This window comes from Oncorhynchus mykiss, chromosome 8, assembly GCF_013265735.2.
Source record: "Oncorhynchus mykiss isolate Arlee chromosome 8, USDA_OmykA_1.1, whole genome shotgun sequence".
NCBI lineage: Eukaryota > Metazoa > Chordata > Actinopteri > Salmoniformes > Salmonidae > Oncorhynchus > Oncorhynchus mykiss.
The window spans coordinates 42,589,790-42,607,062 of NC_048572.1; the positions used below are offsets into that span (position 1 = coordinate 42,589,790).

The following is a 17,273-nucleotide window of genomic DNA, read 5'->3' on the forward strand; positions in this document are numbered from 1 at the left end:
AGCTATGTTATCTCCATAGACAAACATTGGCAGTAGAATGGACTTACTGAAGAGCTCAGTGACTTTCAACGTGGCACCATGTCAGCTAATGTGGGTTAAGCGTTGGATGAGGGATGGTATGAAATACGCAAATTGTCAAACAGTCTAAATGCTAATGTTGTGGCATAGTTCTCATGACTGATTGCAACCAGACAACCAAAAAACAGCACTAATAGGTCTCGTCCATGGGGTAGAATATTATATTCTTGTCCATGAGGTAGATTATATAATAGTCTCGTCCATGGGATAGATTATACAATAGTCTCGTCCATGGGGTAGAATATAATAGTCTCGTCCATGGGGTAGAATATACAGTGCCTTGCGAAAGTATTCGGCCCCCTTGAACTTTGCGACCTTTTGCCACATTTCAGGCTTCAAACATAAAGATATAAAACTGTATTTTTTTTGGGAAGAATCAACAACAAGTGGGACACAATCATGAAGTGGAACGACATTTATTGGATATTTCAAACTTTTTTAACAAATCAAAAACTGAAAAATTGGGCGTGCAAAATTATTCAGCCCCCTTAAGTTAATACTTTGTAGCGCCACCTTTTGCTGCGATTACAGCTGTAAGTCGCTTGGGGTATGTCTCTATCAGTTTTGCACATCGAGAGACTGACATTTTTTCCCATTCCTCCTTGCAAAACAGCTCGAGCTCAGTGAGGTTGGATGGAGAGCATTTGTGAACAGCAGTTTTCAGTTCTTTCCACAGATTCTCGATTGGATTCAGGTCTGGACTTTGACTTGGCCATTCTAACACCTGGATATGTTTATTATTGAACCATTCCAATGTAGATTTTGCTTTATGTTTTGGATCATTGTCTTGTTGGAAGACAAATCTCCGTCCCAGTCTCAGGTCTTTTGCAGACTCCATCAGGTTTTCTTCCAGAATGGTCCTGTATTTGGCTCCATCCATCTTCCCATCAATTTTAACCATCTTCCCTGTCCCTGCTGAAGAAAAGCAGGCCCAAACCATGATGCTGCCACCACCATGTTTGACAGTGGGGATGGTGTGTTCATTGTGATGAGCTGTGTTGCTTTTACGCCAAACATAACGTTTTGCATTGTTGCCAAAAAGTTCAATTTTGGTTTCATCTGACCAGAGCACTTTCTTCCACATGTTTGGTGTGTCTCCCAGGTGGCTTGTGGCAAACTTTAAACGACACTTTTTATGGATATCTTTAAGAAATGGCTTTCTTCTTGCCACTCTTCCATAAAGGCCAGATTTGTGCAATATACGACTGTTGTCGTATGTCCTCTGTCCTATGGACAGAGTCTCCCACCTCAGCTGTAGATCTCTGCAGTTCATCCAGAGTGATCATGGGCCTCTTGGCTGCATCTCTGATCAGTCTTCTCCTTGTATGAGCTGAAAGTTTAGAGGGACGGCCAGGTCTTGGTAGATTTGCAGTGGTCTGATACTCCTTCCATTTCAATATTATCGCTTGCAGTGCTCCTTGGGATGTTTAAAGCTTGGGAAATCTTTTTGTATCCAAATCCGGCTTTAAACTTCTTCACAACAGTATCTCGGACCTGCCTGGTGTGTTCCTTGTTCTTCATGATGCTCTCTGCGCTTTTAACGGACCTCTGAGACTATCACAGTGCAGGTGCATTTATACGGAGACTTGATTACACACAGTAGGATTGTATTTATCATCATTAGTCATTTAGGTCAACATTGGATCATTCAGAGATCCTCACTGAACTTCTGGAGAGAGTTTGCTGCACTGAAAGTAAAGGGGCTGAATAATTTTGCACGCCCAATTTTTCAGTTTTTGATTTGTTAAAAAAGTTTGAAATATCCAATAAATGTTGTTCCACTTCATGATTGTGTCCCACTTGTTGTTGATTCTTCACAAAAAATACAGTTTTATATCTTTATGTTTGAAGCCTGAAATGTGGCAAAAGGTCGCAAAGTTCAAGGGGGGCGAATACTTTCGCAAGGCACTGTATATACATGTAGGTTTGGTTAGGTTATTGTTTGAAGTGCTATGTACATGTAGGTAGGGGGTGAAAAACAAAACATCCGGGTAGCTGTATAATTCACTATTCAGCAGTCGTATGGCAGTCGTTCAGCAGTCGTAGAAGCTGTTCAGGAGGCTTTCGGTCCCAGACTTGGCACTCCGGTACCCCTTGCCTTGCGGTAGCAGAGGGAACAGACTGTGAGTCTTTGACTTTGTGAGTCTTTGGCTGGAGTCTTTTCAGGGCCTTCCTCTTACATCATCTGGTATAGAGGTCCTGGATGACAGGGAGCTCGGCCCCAGTGATGTACTGGACCATACGCACTACCTTCGAGCAGTTGCCATGCCAAGGGTGATGCAGCCAGTCACGATGCTCTCTATGGTGCCGCTGTAGAACTTTTTGAGGATCAGAGGACCCATGCCAAATCTTTTCGGCCTCCTGAGGGGGAAGAGGCGTTGTCATGCCCTCTTCACAACTGTGTTGGTGTGCTTGGACCTTGATGGGTCTTTAGTGATGTGGAAACCGAGGAACTTCAGGCTCTCGACCGTATCCACTACAGCCCGTCGATGTGAATGGGGGCTTCATGTATTCCACTATCAGCTCTTTTGTCTTGCTGACGTTGAGAAAGCGTTTGTTGTCCTGGCACCACACTGCCAGGTCTCTAACCTCCTCCCTGTAGGCCTTCTCATTGTTGTCAGTAATCAGGCCTACAACTTTGTGTCATCAGCAAACTTAATGATGGTGTTGGAGCCGTGTGCGGCCACACAGTCGAGGGTGACCAGGGAGTACAGGAGGGAGCTAAGCATGCACCCTTGAGGGGCCCCCGTGTTGAGGGTCAGCGTGGCGGATGTGTAGTTGCCTACCCTCACCACCTAGGGGCGTCCCATCAGAATGTCCAGGATCCAGTTGCAGAGGGAGGTGTTAAGTTCCAGAGTCCTTAGCTTAGTGATGACCTTCGTGGGCACTATGGTGTTGAACGCTGAGCTGTAGTCAATGTACAGCATTCTCACATAGATGTTCCTTTTGTCCAGTTGGGAAAGGGCAGTGTGGAGTGCAATAGAGATTGCATCATCTTTGGAGGCATTTCCAAATTGGGATGGGTCAGGGGTTTCTGGGATGATGGTGTTGATGTGAGCTATGACCAACCTTTCAAAGCATTTCACGGCTACAGATCACGGCTAGAGTGCTACAGGGCATACAGGACGTAGTCATTAGACAGGTTACCTTGGCGTTCTTGGGCATGGGGACTATGGTGGTCTGCTTGAAACATGTAGGTATTACATTTTATTTTTATTTATTTAACCCTTAATTTACCAGGTATGTTGACTGAGAACACATTTTAATTTACAGCAACTACCAAGGGAATAGTTTCAGAGAAGAGGAAGGGGATGAATGAGCCAATTAGAAGCTGGAGATGATTAGGTGGCCATGATCGTATGTGGGCCAGATTGGGAATTTAGCCAGGACACTGGGGTTAACACTCCTACTCTTACGATAAGTGCGATGGCATCTTTAGTTACCACAGAGGGTTAAGACACCCGTTTAATGTCCCATATGAAAGACGGCACCCTACAAACTGGATGGAGGTTGAAAATGTCAGTGAAGACACTTGCTAACTGGTCAGCCTGCGGCCTTGTGAATGTTAACCTGTTAAAAAGTCTTACTCACATCGGCTACATGCATGGTTCAGTGTTGCTTGCCTTGAACCAAGCATTGAATGCATTTAGCTTGTCTGGTAGACTCGCGTCACTGGGCAGCTTGCGGCTGGTATTCCCTTGGTCAATCATCATAGTTTGCAAGCCCTGCCATATCGGATGAGCGTCAGAGCTGGTTTAGTAGGATTCGATCTTAGTGCTGTATTGACACTTTGCCTGTTTGATTGTTCGTACACAGGCGTAGCGGGATTTCTTACAAGCATCCAAATTTGTGTCCCACTCATTGCCTTTAGCTCAGTTCAGATGTTGCCTGTAATCCATTGCTTCTGGTCAGGCTATTTATGCACGGTCACTCGGGGGACTACATTGTCGATACACTTATTAATGAAGCCAGTGACTGATGTGGTAAACTCATCAATGCCATAGTATGAATCCCACAACATATTCAAATCTGTGCGAGCAAAATATTCCTGTAGCTTAGCATCCACTTCATCGAACCACTTCCATATTGAGCTTATCACTGGTACTTCCTGTTTCAGTTTTTGCTTGTAAACAGGAATTAAGAGGATGAGGTTATGGTCAGATTTGCCAAATGAAGGGCGAGGGAGAGCTTTGTATGCATCTCTGTGTAGAGTAGATGTGATTTAGAGTTTTTTTTTGCCTCTAGTTGCACATAGAAATTAGGTAAAATGGTTTCCCTGCATTAAAATCCCCAGCCACTAGGAGCACCACATTTGGGTGAGCATTTTCTTGTTTGCTTATGGCCTTATAGAGTTGGTTGAGTGCAATCTTAGTGCCAGCATCGGTTTGTGATGGTAAATAGACGGCTACGAATAATACAGATGAGAACTCTCTTGGTCTACATCTTGCCGTAAGGTTCTCTACCTCAGGTGAGCAAATACCACTAGACTTCTTTATTATTAGACATCGCGCACCAGCTGTTATTGACAAATAGACACACACTCCAACCCCTCCTCTTACCAGGCGTAGCTTCTGCATTTTCTTGTTTGCTTATGGCCTGGTGGTAAATAGACAGCTGCAAAAAAATATACATAAACTCTTGGAAGCTCTCTTTTGGGAAATAGTGTGGTCTACAGCTTATCATGAGGTTTTCTAACTCGGATGAGCAGAACCTTGAGACTGCGCACCAACTGTTGTTGACAAAGAGACACACACCCCCTCCCGTCACCTTACAGGACACAGCTTTTCTGTCCTGCCGATATATAGAAAAAACAGCTAGATTTATATTTTCCATGTAAGTTTATGGAAGGGGGTGAGAACCATGAGCCTCCTAGGTTTTGTATTGAAGTCAATGTAGCTAGAGGAGAACGGAAGCTAGCTGTCCTCCGGGTACACCATTGTGCTACACCAGGGAGTGCTGTTGAGGCTACTATAGACCTTAATTTCAAAATAGTGTGCTTTAATCAATTAAATAAGTATACTGTATTTAGGGTAGTTTGGTCTAAAAATTATAACTTTTTTAATGTTTCACTCTAAGAATAAAAAAAAATCACTCAGTAGGATGGTTCTCCTCTTCCTCCTCTGAGGAGCCTCCACTGCTGCACACGTTCATCCCCTGTAAATTAATTCCAAAAGCACACCAGCCATTTGATACCTGTGGCAGAAAAACACCAGAAAGTTTAATAATATTTGGCAATTGAGACATTTGTAACCTGGACAGGAACGTAATAAAAGTAATTATTTTTAAGCCTCATTTAGATATTTTTCTGCTTATACGTTCTGAAATTTGGTAGGCTATTTGTTAGTCAACTTGTCTGTTATTAGATAGGCGACATACTGCTTCTCTTGTCATTACTTGACGCTCTAGAATACTAAAATAAGACTTTCCTCACCAGAATGTCATACATTTATAGAATGAATGCATCATCAACAATCTAGTTGACATGTGTAAGGTTCTCTTACATTTCTGCTTCTCTCGCAGAGCAACGACGTCCAAGTCTAGAACCAACAGGACCCTGAACAGCTTCCACCCTGAAGCCACAAGACTGATAAATAGTTAGTTAAGTAGTTAGGCAAATAGCTACCCGGACTATCTGCATCGACCTTTTTTTGCACTAACTTTTTTGACTCATCACATACAGTGCTGCTACTGTTTATTTGTCAATTTATTTCGAGTTATACTCTATGTACATATCTACCTTAATGACATCGTATCCCTGCTCATCGACTCGGTACTGGTACCTCTTGCATATAGCCAAGTTATCGTTACTCATTGTGTATCTATTACTTTTATTATTATGTTTTAATTTTCTATTTTTTCTCTATTTTCACTCTCTGCATTGTTAGAAGGTCCCGTAAGTTAGCATTTCACTGTTAGTCTACAACTGTTGTTTACGAAGCATGTGACGAATAACATTAGATTTGGTTTAGGTACCAGGGAGATTTTCTGTGCAAAATTTCCAAATTACGACAGTTAAACTGGTTTTAAGGAATTTAAAATCTGTGAAAACGATCCAACATATTTCTGATAGCATTTCAGTTAATCTGGATGCATATTTTATTTGGTGGGGGAAAAAATACACGTTTATGCTACATAAGACGGTCCTTGAGCTCACATTCACATTATCTCAAGATGCTGAATGAGAGAAATCATATTTCTCTAATCCTGTTCCGAGACAAAAATGAACATTTGGTCTATTATTTTTACTGCACTACCTACAGTCAGTGCCCAATTACTTTTCCAACTGTTCCATCTGAACTTCAAAGATTCAAACGGGCGGCCGGGTAGCCTAGTGGTTAGAGCGTTGGACTAGTAACCGGAAGGTTGCGAGTTCAAACCCCCGAGCTGACAAGGTCGTTCTGCCCCTGAACAGGCAGTTAACCCACTGTTCCCAGGCCGTCATTGAAAATAAGAATTTGTTCTTAACTGACTTGCCTGGTTAAATAAAGGTAAAATAAAATAAAAAAAAAAACCAGGGAGTGCTGTTATCTTAAGCGTTATATTTTACCGATACGGTGTACCACCACTATTTACTTGACTCCGTTCCGTACCTGCTTACTTTCACCCCTGACTGTGTCAATAAATATAAATTATCTCTGTATGGTGCAAATCAAATGCATTTCTGATACCGGCCTAAGTATTAGTTCACTGGCAAACAGATAATTATGATAAGAAACAAACCTTATATTCTCTATGGCAGGACGGTGAGGCAGGAGTACATCAACGCTAAATACCTGGACCACAAATTTGCCCACCAGACTGGCAAAGCGGTTCCAGGCAAGCTGTCGGAGGCGGTGCGCTCCCGAGATCTGCTGTTACTTATCCAGATTTATGCCGAGGGGGCGGAGCTTATGGAGCCCCTGCCCGAGGCAGGAAAGGTAAGGGTAGCTGTGTTCATTTTATTCTTAAATAGCATATTCACTGAAGTGCACAACGAGTGAGAAAACAATTCAGAAAGCTTCAAGTGGTCACAATTCCAAAACAATTTGGCATCACTGGACGAAGACGTGGTTATGAAAGTGGCGTTATTTGATAATTTTATTGATGTATATTTTATTTACAGTACCAGTCAAAAGCTTGGACACACCTACTAATTTTCTTTATTTTTTTTACTATTTTCAATATTGTAGAAATCAAAACTAGGAAATAACACATGGAATCATGTAGAACCAAAAAAGTGTTAAACATATCAAATATATTTTATATTTGACATTCTTCAAACTAGCCACCCTTTGCATTGATGAGAGCTTTGCACACTCTTGGCATTCTCTCAACCAGCTTCATGAGGTAATCACCTGGAATGCATCTCAATTAACAGGTGTGCCTTGATAAAACTTAATTTGTGGAATTTCTTTCCTTCTTAATGAGCTTGACACAATCTGTTGTGTTGTGACAAGGTAAGGGTGGTATACAGAAGTGGTATACAAGTCCAAATAAGCAAAGAAAATGACAGTCCATTATTTTAACACGTAAAGGTCAGTCAAACTTTTAAAGTTTCTTCAAGTGCAGTTGCAAAAACCATCAAGCTCTATGATGAAACTGGCTCTTATGACAACTGCCACAGGAAAGGAAGACCCAGAGCTACCTCTGCTGCAGAGGATAATTTCATTAGAGTTAACTGGACCTTAGATTGCAGCCAAAATAAATGCTTCACAGAGTTCAAGTAACAGACACATCTCAACATCAACTGTTCAGAGGAGACTGTGTGAATCAGGCCTTCATGGTTGAATTGCTGCAAAGAAACCACTACCAAAGGACACCAATAAGAAGCAGAGACTTGCTTGGCCAAAGAAACATGAGCAATGGACATTAGACCGGTGGAAATCTGTCCTTTAGTCTGATGATTTCGAAATTTGAGATTTCTGGTTCCAAACGCAATGTCTATGTTAGACGCAGAGTAGGGGAACTGATGATCTCCGCATGTGTGGTTCCCACCGTGAAGATTGGACGAGGAGGTATGATGGTGTGGGGGTGCATTGCTGGTGACACTGTCTGTTTTTTAGAATTCAAGGCACACTTAACCAGCATGGCTACCACAGCATTCTGCATTGATATGCCATCCCATCTGGTTTGCGCCTAGTGGGACTATCATTTGTTTTTCAACAGGACAATGACCCACACACCTCCAGGCTGTGTGGGCTATTTGACCAAGAAGGAGATTGATGGTGCTGCATCAGGTGACCTGGCCTCCACAATCACCCAACCTCAACCCAATTGAGATGGTTTGGGATGAGTTGATCCGCAGAGTGAAGGAAAATCAGTCACCAAGTGCTCAGCATATGTGGGAACTCCTTCAAGACGGTTGGAAAAGCATTCAATCAAGTCAAAGGATGACATCTTTGAAGAATCTAAAATCAAACACTTTTTTGGTTACTACATGATTCCATATGTGCTATTTCATAGTTGTGATGTCTTCACTATTATTCTAAAATGTAGAAAATAATAAAAATAATGAAAAATCCTTGAATTTGTAGGTGTGTCCTAACTTTTGACTGGTACTGTATTTATTCACAATAGGGAATATGATGCCATTCTGCTTGCAGTCCTGGATAGGTATGAGCAGTCTCTGACCTCTTACTATTGACCCCTCACAGCCAAGTCCTGTGAAAAAAGACCGCTCTCCGCGGCCCCAGAGCTTCGGCCACTCCTCCAGTATGTCCTCCCCTCAGGACAAGCTGACACTCCCGGGGGGTTACACCCCCCACAGGGACAAACAGCGCCTATCCTACGGGGCCTTTGCCAACCCAGTCTACAACACCTCCACAGACATGTCTCCCTCACCAGGACCTGACGGGACTACACTACCCAGCAGGACAGCAGGGAAAGGTAATATGAATAATATTATTCATCTAATTTTAATCTATTATATAAAGAAAAAATAAATGCGCTTTGCATAGGAGTCTTTCCAATGGTGCTGGTTATGGCAGTAGCAACTGAGAATCATGTATTTTATAAAATACATCAGGTCTCTTTGTCAACCGAAAGATTGCTGCTTTTTGGAGGGCTGAATAAGAGAAAGGTGTTATGGAGGATCACAGCACAGTTTCCATAAGTCTTAACAAGGAATGGTATAGTTGCAGGCTACGCCACCAATACACCAACACTTGGTGCTCAACTCAATCACACCCACATTGCTGTGTTAAAATAGTAGCTCTTTTTCACATACACAATAAAACCAAAGACAGGTTTAGGTTAATTCCAAATATATGAATTCCATTGTATATACATGTATATTCCATTGTAACAGGGAATATTTCATTGTACCAGACAAACGTCTGTAAATCAAGCATCTCCACCTTGCACAGCCAGAGGACTGTCCACCCCTCAGAGCCTGGTTCCTCTCTAGGTTTCTTCCTAGGTTCCTGCCTTTCTAGGGAGTTTATCCTGGTCACAGTGCTTCTATATCTGAATGGATTGCTTTTTTTTTTGCTGGGTTTCTGTACAGCACTGTGACATCTGCTGATGTAAAAAGGCTTTATAAATACATTTGATTGATTGATGTACATTATTACACAGTTCCATAATGCTCTATGACTGGTTTGAAAGCAGTATAACAAGGTCCTTCAACTAAAGTGTTGCATTATCTTAATGGAAGGTTCACTCCAAAATCAACGTTTGTCAGATGTTTTCAGACCTAAAAAAAATACAATTGGGGTAAAAAGGTTACATTGAAAAGGAAAAGGTGCAACACTCACTCACCATTAAAAACATGTTATTTTATTTAAGACACTATTGAAAGCTTGACGTTTGGGCCTTCATCAATGGCCTTCATCTACGTTTCTGATAGTGTGCAATCATTGCACCTTTTCTTTTTCAAAGATGCTAATTTGGGTTGCACCTTGACTAACGTTGGTTAAGCGCCCTCCACTTCTTTCCATAACAAATAATACAACAAGCAGTTCCTTGGATCCCCAGAAGATAAGCACTTAAAAACCTTAATTAATATACTTGATCCAAAGTGGTCCTTGATGGTAAAACTCAATGAAATCAAGAAATTATATGGTGTTTATCTTTTCCATTCTGATACATGGCCATGGACTTATCCACTTTAAAAAGATGAGGGATGGGTCTGGAGAAATGTTAGCGCTCATGTATAGACAGAGCTATTGATATATGGACTGAACATCAATGACATTGCAACTAAGCTCATCAGGCATTTCTAAGTTATATTCTTCAAGTATTAATGGCTGTACACTGTATACAGTTAACCCACTGTTCCCCGGGCGCTGAAGACGTGGATGTCGATTTAAGGCAGCCCCCCACAACTCTCTGATTCAGAGGGGTTAAATGCGGAAGACACATTTCAGTTGAATGCATTTAGTTGTACAACTGACTAGGTATCCCCCTTTCCCTTATTTCCCGCATTTCTATATAATTAATTTAAAGATGCAAAAATGTATGTTCATGTTCAAATCCCAGCTTGACATCTGCTGATATATAAAGGGCTTTATAAATACATTTGATTGACTGATGTACAGAGTTTTCACAATTATGCAGTTCATGCATGGAATAATCCAGTGTTTTTGAATAGTTTGTTAATGTCAAAATAGATTGATAGTGCCTTCCGCTTTGTGTCAGAGAAATCAACTTGAACATCTTGTTCAATCTTTGCATCTTTACAGTACCCTCTTTCTGAATTAAATATGGCTTTGATCATAGATAACAGCTCTGTAGCATGCCTCCATAAGATGAGAGTTTTGCCCTCTTGTTTTAACCAATCACAGCATGCCTCTCATTCCCTGTATTTTCTAGCACCCTCTACTGGCCTGCCTACCTCCCTTCCCCTGGGCTCCCAGACTGGAGGCAGCGGGGGCATCTCCACCCTTAAGAAGAGACCCCCCCCCCCCCGGGCACAAGCGTACCCTCTCAGACCCCCCCAGCCCAGTCCTGCAAGGCCCCCAGAGCACAGGTGGGACCGGTTGGGGTGAGTGGGACGGCGGTCGAAAAGTTTAAAACAACACTGTGCATGTTTCCAGTGACATGTTGTGAACCTTGCATATAGAAGTAAATAGTGCTGACGGGATTCCCTATTCTACACTACATACAATAAGATCTGGTTCACATGATCCCTTTCTATCTTGATGTTTTGTAACTTTGCATCCTCCTGAACACACAAAAGACAAAAGAGTACATTGTCTTCTTCCTTATATTTAGTATTACTCAAATCTCCAATGAATAGTCTCTAAAAGGGAAATCTATGGTTTACTGGATCAGATTGGGCTACACTTGCACCAGTTGGGAATGGAATGCACCACCATTATGTTATTGATAACAGCCTATTCATTCAATTTCCACGCATTTTGCACTCTACCATATGTGCTCGATAGTTTACCCCAGGGCCATGTTCAGTAGCGAAACATTGTCAAACGCTGCAGAAGAAATGCTATAAGTTGAGCTGACGAGATTTATTATTCTACGTGTCAGAGGCATGTTTGTTCTACATAACATATTTACAGTGCCTTGCGAAAGTATTCGGCCCCCTTGAACTTTGCGACCTTTTGCCACATTTCAGGCTTCAAACATAAAGATATAAAACTGTATTTTTTTGTGAAGAATCAACAACAAGTGGGACACAATCATGAAGTGGAACGACATTTATTGGATATTTCAAACTTTTTTAACAAATTAACAAATAATACAACAAGCAGTTCCTTGGATCCCCAGAAGATAAGCACTTAAAAAAGCCTTTAATTAATATACTTGTTTCCAAAGTGGTCCATGATGGTAAAACTCAATGAAATCAGGAAATTATATGGTGTTCATCTTTTCCATTCTGATACATGGCCATGGACTTTTGATGTCTGAAAATATCTGTTAACCTTTGATTTTGGAGTTAACTGTCCCTTTAAAGGGGTAGTTTGGATTGAAACAAAAATAAATCGGTCCCACCCTCCACTTTAAAAAGATGAGGGATGGGGCTGGAGAAATGTTAGCGCTCAAACGTATAGACAGAGCTATTGACATAAGGACTGAACATCAATGACATTGAAACTAAGCTCATCAGGCATTTCTAAGTTATATTATTCAAGTATTAATAGCTGTACACTGTATATAATTCATTTAAAAAAAAAAAAAAAATGTATGTTCCAAATACCAGCATGCCCCCCGGTAAGGCCATAAATCTTCACTATTTTTCCCACACAGGAAGCGTGTCCACTCCCCCGCCTACAAACAGGACCTCACCTGGAAACAAGTTTGAGCAGCAGCAGAGGTACAGTACCATCCCCGCTGCTTCAACTCACTCATTCAGCCTTTCCAGGCTCAGTGCAATAGTGCCAATCGCATATTTAGCAGATGCATTTATCAACAGTGCTCACAATTAAATGGGTATTTAATTTTGTGGATGACTTACACTTTACGTATTTTGGAATATGGTCGAATACAAACTGTCGCAATTCAACGGCTCAGACACAAGACTTATGTAGCAGGGTCTACAAAACAAAGGGAAAACCAGCCACGTCGCGGACACCGATGTCTTGCGCTCAGACAAGCTAAACACCTTCTTCGCCCGCTTTGAGGATAACATAGTGCCACCGACTCGGCCCGTTCTCCGTGGCCGACGTGAGTAAGATTTAAACGTGTTAACCCTCGCAAGGCTGCCGGCCAAGATGGCATCCCTAGCCGCGTCCTCAGAGCATGCTCAGACCAGCTGGCTGGAGTGTTTACGGACATATTTAATCTCTCCCTATCCCAGTCTGCTGTCCCCACTTGCTTCACCATTGTTCCCGTAGTAATCACGTCTATTATCATGAAGTGCTTTGAGAGGCTAGTTAAGGATCATATCACCTCTACCTTACCTGACACCCAAGACCCACTTCAATTTGCATACCGCCTCAATAGATGCAATCGCCATCGCACTGCACACTTCCCTATCCCATCTGGATGAGAGAAATTCCTATGTAAGAATGCTATTCATTGACTATAGCTCAGCCTTCAAAACAATAGTACCCTCCAAGCTCGTCATTAAGCAGGGGGCCCTGGGTCTGAACCCCGCCCTGTGCAACTGGGTCCTGGACTTCCTGATGGACCGCCCTCAGGTGGTGAAGGTAGGAAACAACACCTCCACTTTGCTGATCCTCAACACTGGGGCCCCACAAGGGTGCGTGCTCAGCCACCTCCAGTACTCCCTGTTCACCCATGAATGCGTGGCCAAGCACGTCTCCAACTCAATCATCAAGTTTGCAGATGTCACAACAGTAGGCCTGATTACCAACAATGACGAGACTTCCTACAGGGAGGAGGTAAGGGCCCTGGTGGAGTGGTGCCAGGAAAATAATCTCTCACTCAACGTCAACAAAACGAAGGAGCTGATCGTGGACTTCAGGAAACAGCAGAGAGAGCACGCCCCATCCACAGCAGAAAAGGTGAAAAGCTTCCTCGGCGTACACATCACCGACGATCTAAAAGGGTCCAATTGAGAGCATCCTGTCAGGCTGTATCACCGCCTGGTATGGCAACTGCACTTCCCGCAACTGTAGGGCTCTGTACAGGATGGTGCGGTCTGCCTAATGCATCACCGGTGGCGCATTGCCTGCCCTCCAGGACACCAATGTTACAGGAAGGCCAAAAAGATCATAATGGACATCAACCACCCAAGCCACGGCCTGTTCGCCCCGCTGCCATTTATTTTACCTTTATTTAATTAGGCAAGTCAATTAAGAACAAATTCTTATTTTCAATGACGGCCTAGAAACAGTGGGTTAACTACCTGTTCAGTGGCAGATTTGTACCTTGTCAGCTCGGGGGTTTGAACTTGCAACCTTCCGGTTACTAGTCCAACGCTCTAACCACTAGGCTACGCTGCCGCCCCGGCGAGGTCAGTATAGGTGCATCAAAGCTGGGACCGAGAGACTGAAAAACAGCTTCCATCTATCAGACTGTTAAATAGCCATCACTAGCCGGGTACCACCTGATTACTCAAACCTGTACCGTCAGGCTGTTGCTCTATGTACATAGACATGGAATCACTGGCCACTTTAATAATGGAACATTCGTACTTTAATAATGTTTACATACTGCTTTACTCATTTCATATGTATATACTATGTTCTAATCTACTGTATTTTAGTCAATGCCACTCCGACGTTGCTCGTCCTAATATTTATATATTTCTTAACTCCATTATTTTACTTTTAGATTTGCATGTGTTGTTGTGAATTGTTTGATATTACTGCACTTTTGGAGCTAGGAAAACAAGCATTTCGCTACACCCGCAATAACATCTGCTAAATATGTGTATGTGACCAATATAACTTGATTTGATTATGAGAGTCAACAACCAAAAAGATGGCTTAGAACTAAGCACTTACACAGTGCATGCAAACATTCAGAAATGGACCCCTCAACCTTCAAAGGCTAAGATCACATTGTATAATGAATGGGTCATCGTATCTCTCTTTCAGCGCTACCATTAGTAATACAAAGTCAACACTTGGTCCAAGGGTTCTACCCAAACTACCTCAAAAAGGTATTATGTTTTCTCTCTTATTTGACAGAAAATGTGCAACAATGAAAGAAATCACACAGTATAGATTACTGGCCAGTTTCCCAGACACAGATTAAGCCTAGTCCTGGACAAGCTTAATTTGTCTGGGAAACCAGCACTACATGTGTACAATTTATTAAGGATACTGTTAACCCAAAATATACCAAAATAAGTTGATGCAAGTTGACACTTTTTAATGCCTCACGCTGTCTTTTTGAAGTGGCACTACGGAAGATCAACACTATCCACCTCCCTTCAGTGGACAAGCTCTGCCAACCTCCGGAGGTTCTACAGAGGTCAACCTGCGCCCAACTAGAGTCTTACCAAAAATCGCCCCAGCCACTGCAGACCCCCAGAGACACCCCTCGGAGGGCCCCGTTGGCAGAAAAAACGCAGCTAAGTGAACTGCCTCCCAAGCCCCAGATGTCAGATCTTCCCCCCAAGCCCCAGCTCTCTGACCAACCCCCGAAACGACAACTGTCGAATCTCCCGCCCAAACCACAGCTCAAGGACCTCCCGCCCAAGCCTCAACTGAGCGACATCCCTCCAAAGCCCCCTGTCAGTGAGCGGCTCCCTCCGGGCGAGGCCTTGCAGACTGCGATGGACAAGCAGTCTTGCAGTCAACAGGGGGAGCTATCCCCCAGACAGGCCAGTGAGGACACCAATGGATCCCCGCCATGTGCAGTGGAAATGCCTGTGCCGCTGCCTCGGAAGATCAACACTGTGAGTGCTGACTAAAGATAGTGCTTTTTGTTGTAGTACCTATGGCTGGATTCAATCCGAAATCGCGGAAGATCCACGTTAGGTCATTTCCGATTAAGCTGACATATGCAGCGTTTACCATGAATGTATCAACATTGCCTTCAACCCTGCTTACAACCTTTCAAGGCTGAACTGGTTTTAACAAGAAAAAAAATTATAACTCAAAGTATAATTTTATCAAGTCATACACCATGTGAAAATATATCAATGTACTCTGACGGTAATGTAAACATACTAAGCTTATTGCATTTTCAACCAGGGGAAGAGTAAAACTAGACGGTTGAAGACCATTTACGACTGCCAGGCAGATAACGATGAAGAGCTGACCTTTGCAGAGGGAGAGGTTATCATCGTCACAGGAGAAGAGGACCCGGAGTGGTGGGTGAGTATTTGTCCTGCATCAGGCTGCAGCCACACTCATAAATGAACATGGATAAAATCCTATATGGCGTACATCATTGTCTGTTCTTGTCCATCAAAAGTGCAACTCATCTCTTTTTTTTAGGATGAGTCCAGATGAGTTGCATAAGTTAAAAGACTGACAATTTGTGTGATTTTGTTGGACAACCATCGGTGTTGACATTCATCTGGCAACGGATTTATCCTATTGAAAAAGCATTGGCTCCGTCTGAAATATTCGGACACAAAATGTTAATGTGGCCACAGCCTCACCTGTCAGCATTCATGGCAATGAATGAAGCTTCTTCTGAGAACTAAGAAGTATCTCTGGGAGTTTGAGGAGGAGTTTGAGAAGGAGTTTTAGGAGGAGTTTGAAAAGTAACTCCACAGTGTTGCTTACATTTTACATGTTTATCATTTCAAGAGAGCCATAAACTGTTGATGAGAGGTTTGAAATCTGGTCCCCGTTCAGTGGGGCACAATATTGTGGATTGCTAAGAAATTAATATATGAACAGAGGCCTCAGTGACATTTAGAGTAAGGAATCCCTATTCAAAGTTTTATTTAAAGAGTTTCTATCTACAACATTCAGTAGGTTGCACACTCCTGAACGTAACCAAATCCATTGCCTTTCTTTGGTGATCTAAGAGGACTAGGCTGACTGACAACTGTCTGTAAGTCACTCTGGATGAAAGTGTCTGCTAAATGACGAAATTGTAAACAATTATACCAGAAAGGTGACGGCGATACTGTATGGCAGAAGTTGGTAGGCTAGTGGAAGCTTCTGCCATGCATTTTTCTCCTTTCCTTTCAGATCAGGGATCATTAGTAAAGATTAAAAACCAAGTACACCAAATTATTGAAGTATGAGAGTATACTCATGTACATGTCACTCATGTCAGCCTCATTGTGAATCTGTCACAGTAAAATATGCATAATGTATTCATCATTATCCATCTCTTTTTTTATCTCTTTCAGATCGGGCACATAGAAGGAAATCCCGAGAGGAAAGGGGTTTTCCCCATGTCCTTTGTGCACATTCTGTCCGACTGACAGCCGGAGAGACAGGTGTGAGGCCATTCCTCTAATCTAGCACAAGCCCTTCCCTGGCCTCACATCAGACTTTAGGCAGAAGTGAAACAAATGCGAAGAAAGAATCCAACCCAGCCTCATTGCAATTATTATATATGATATCCTGCCTACCAGTATTACCGTAGCAGCAACCCAGCATGAAACTGGGTTTGCAGTAGCTTTCCTCAGAATTTCCCAATGTATGCTGTAGCTGTATGTAGAGTGGGGCAAAAAAGTATTTAGTCAGCCACCAATTGTGCAAGTTCTCCCACTTAAAAAGATGAGAGAGGCCTGTAATTTCCATCATAGGTACACTTCAACTATGACAGACAAAATGAGAAAAAAAATCCAGAAAATCACATTGTAGGATTTTTAATGAATTGATTTGCAAATTATGGTGGAAAATAAGTATTTGGTCAATAAGTTTATCTCAATACTT

General features: G+C 42.5%; 1 protein-coding gene across 1 annotated transcript in view; it reads left to right on the top strand.

The window, feature by feature from the left end:
• The window catches only part of LOC110530921 (arf-GAP with SH3 domain, ANK repeat and PH domain-containing protein 1), a 34,147-nt gene extending 17,331 nt beyond the window's left edge, over positions 1-16,816 (top strand). Inside the window, exons 4-11 of the mRNA XM_036986870.1 lie at positions 5,964-5,971; positions 6,818-6,995; positions 8,697-8,943; positions 12,262-12,328; positions 14,520-14,584; positions 14,823-15,325; positions 15,624-15,746; positions 16,742-16,816. Coding sequence (XP_036842765.1) covers positions 5,964-5,971; positions 6,818-6,995; positions 8,697-8,943; positions 12,262-12,328; positions 14,520-14,584; positions 14,823-15,325; positions 15,624-15,746; positions 16,742-16,816 — 1,266 coding nt within the window. The remainder of the gene's footprint in view (positions 1-5,963; positions 5,972-6,817; positions 6,996-8,696; positions 8,944-12,261; positions 12,329-14,519; positions 14,585-14,822; positions 15,326-15,623; positions 15,747-16,741) is intronic.
• Positions 16,817-17,273: the final 457 nt, after the last annotated feature.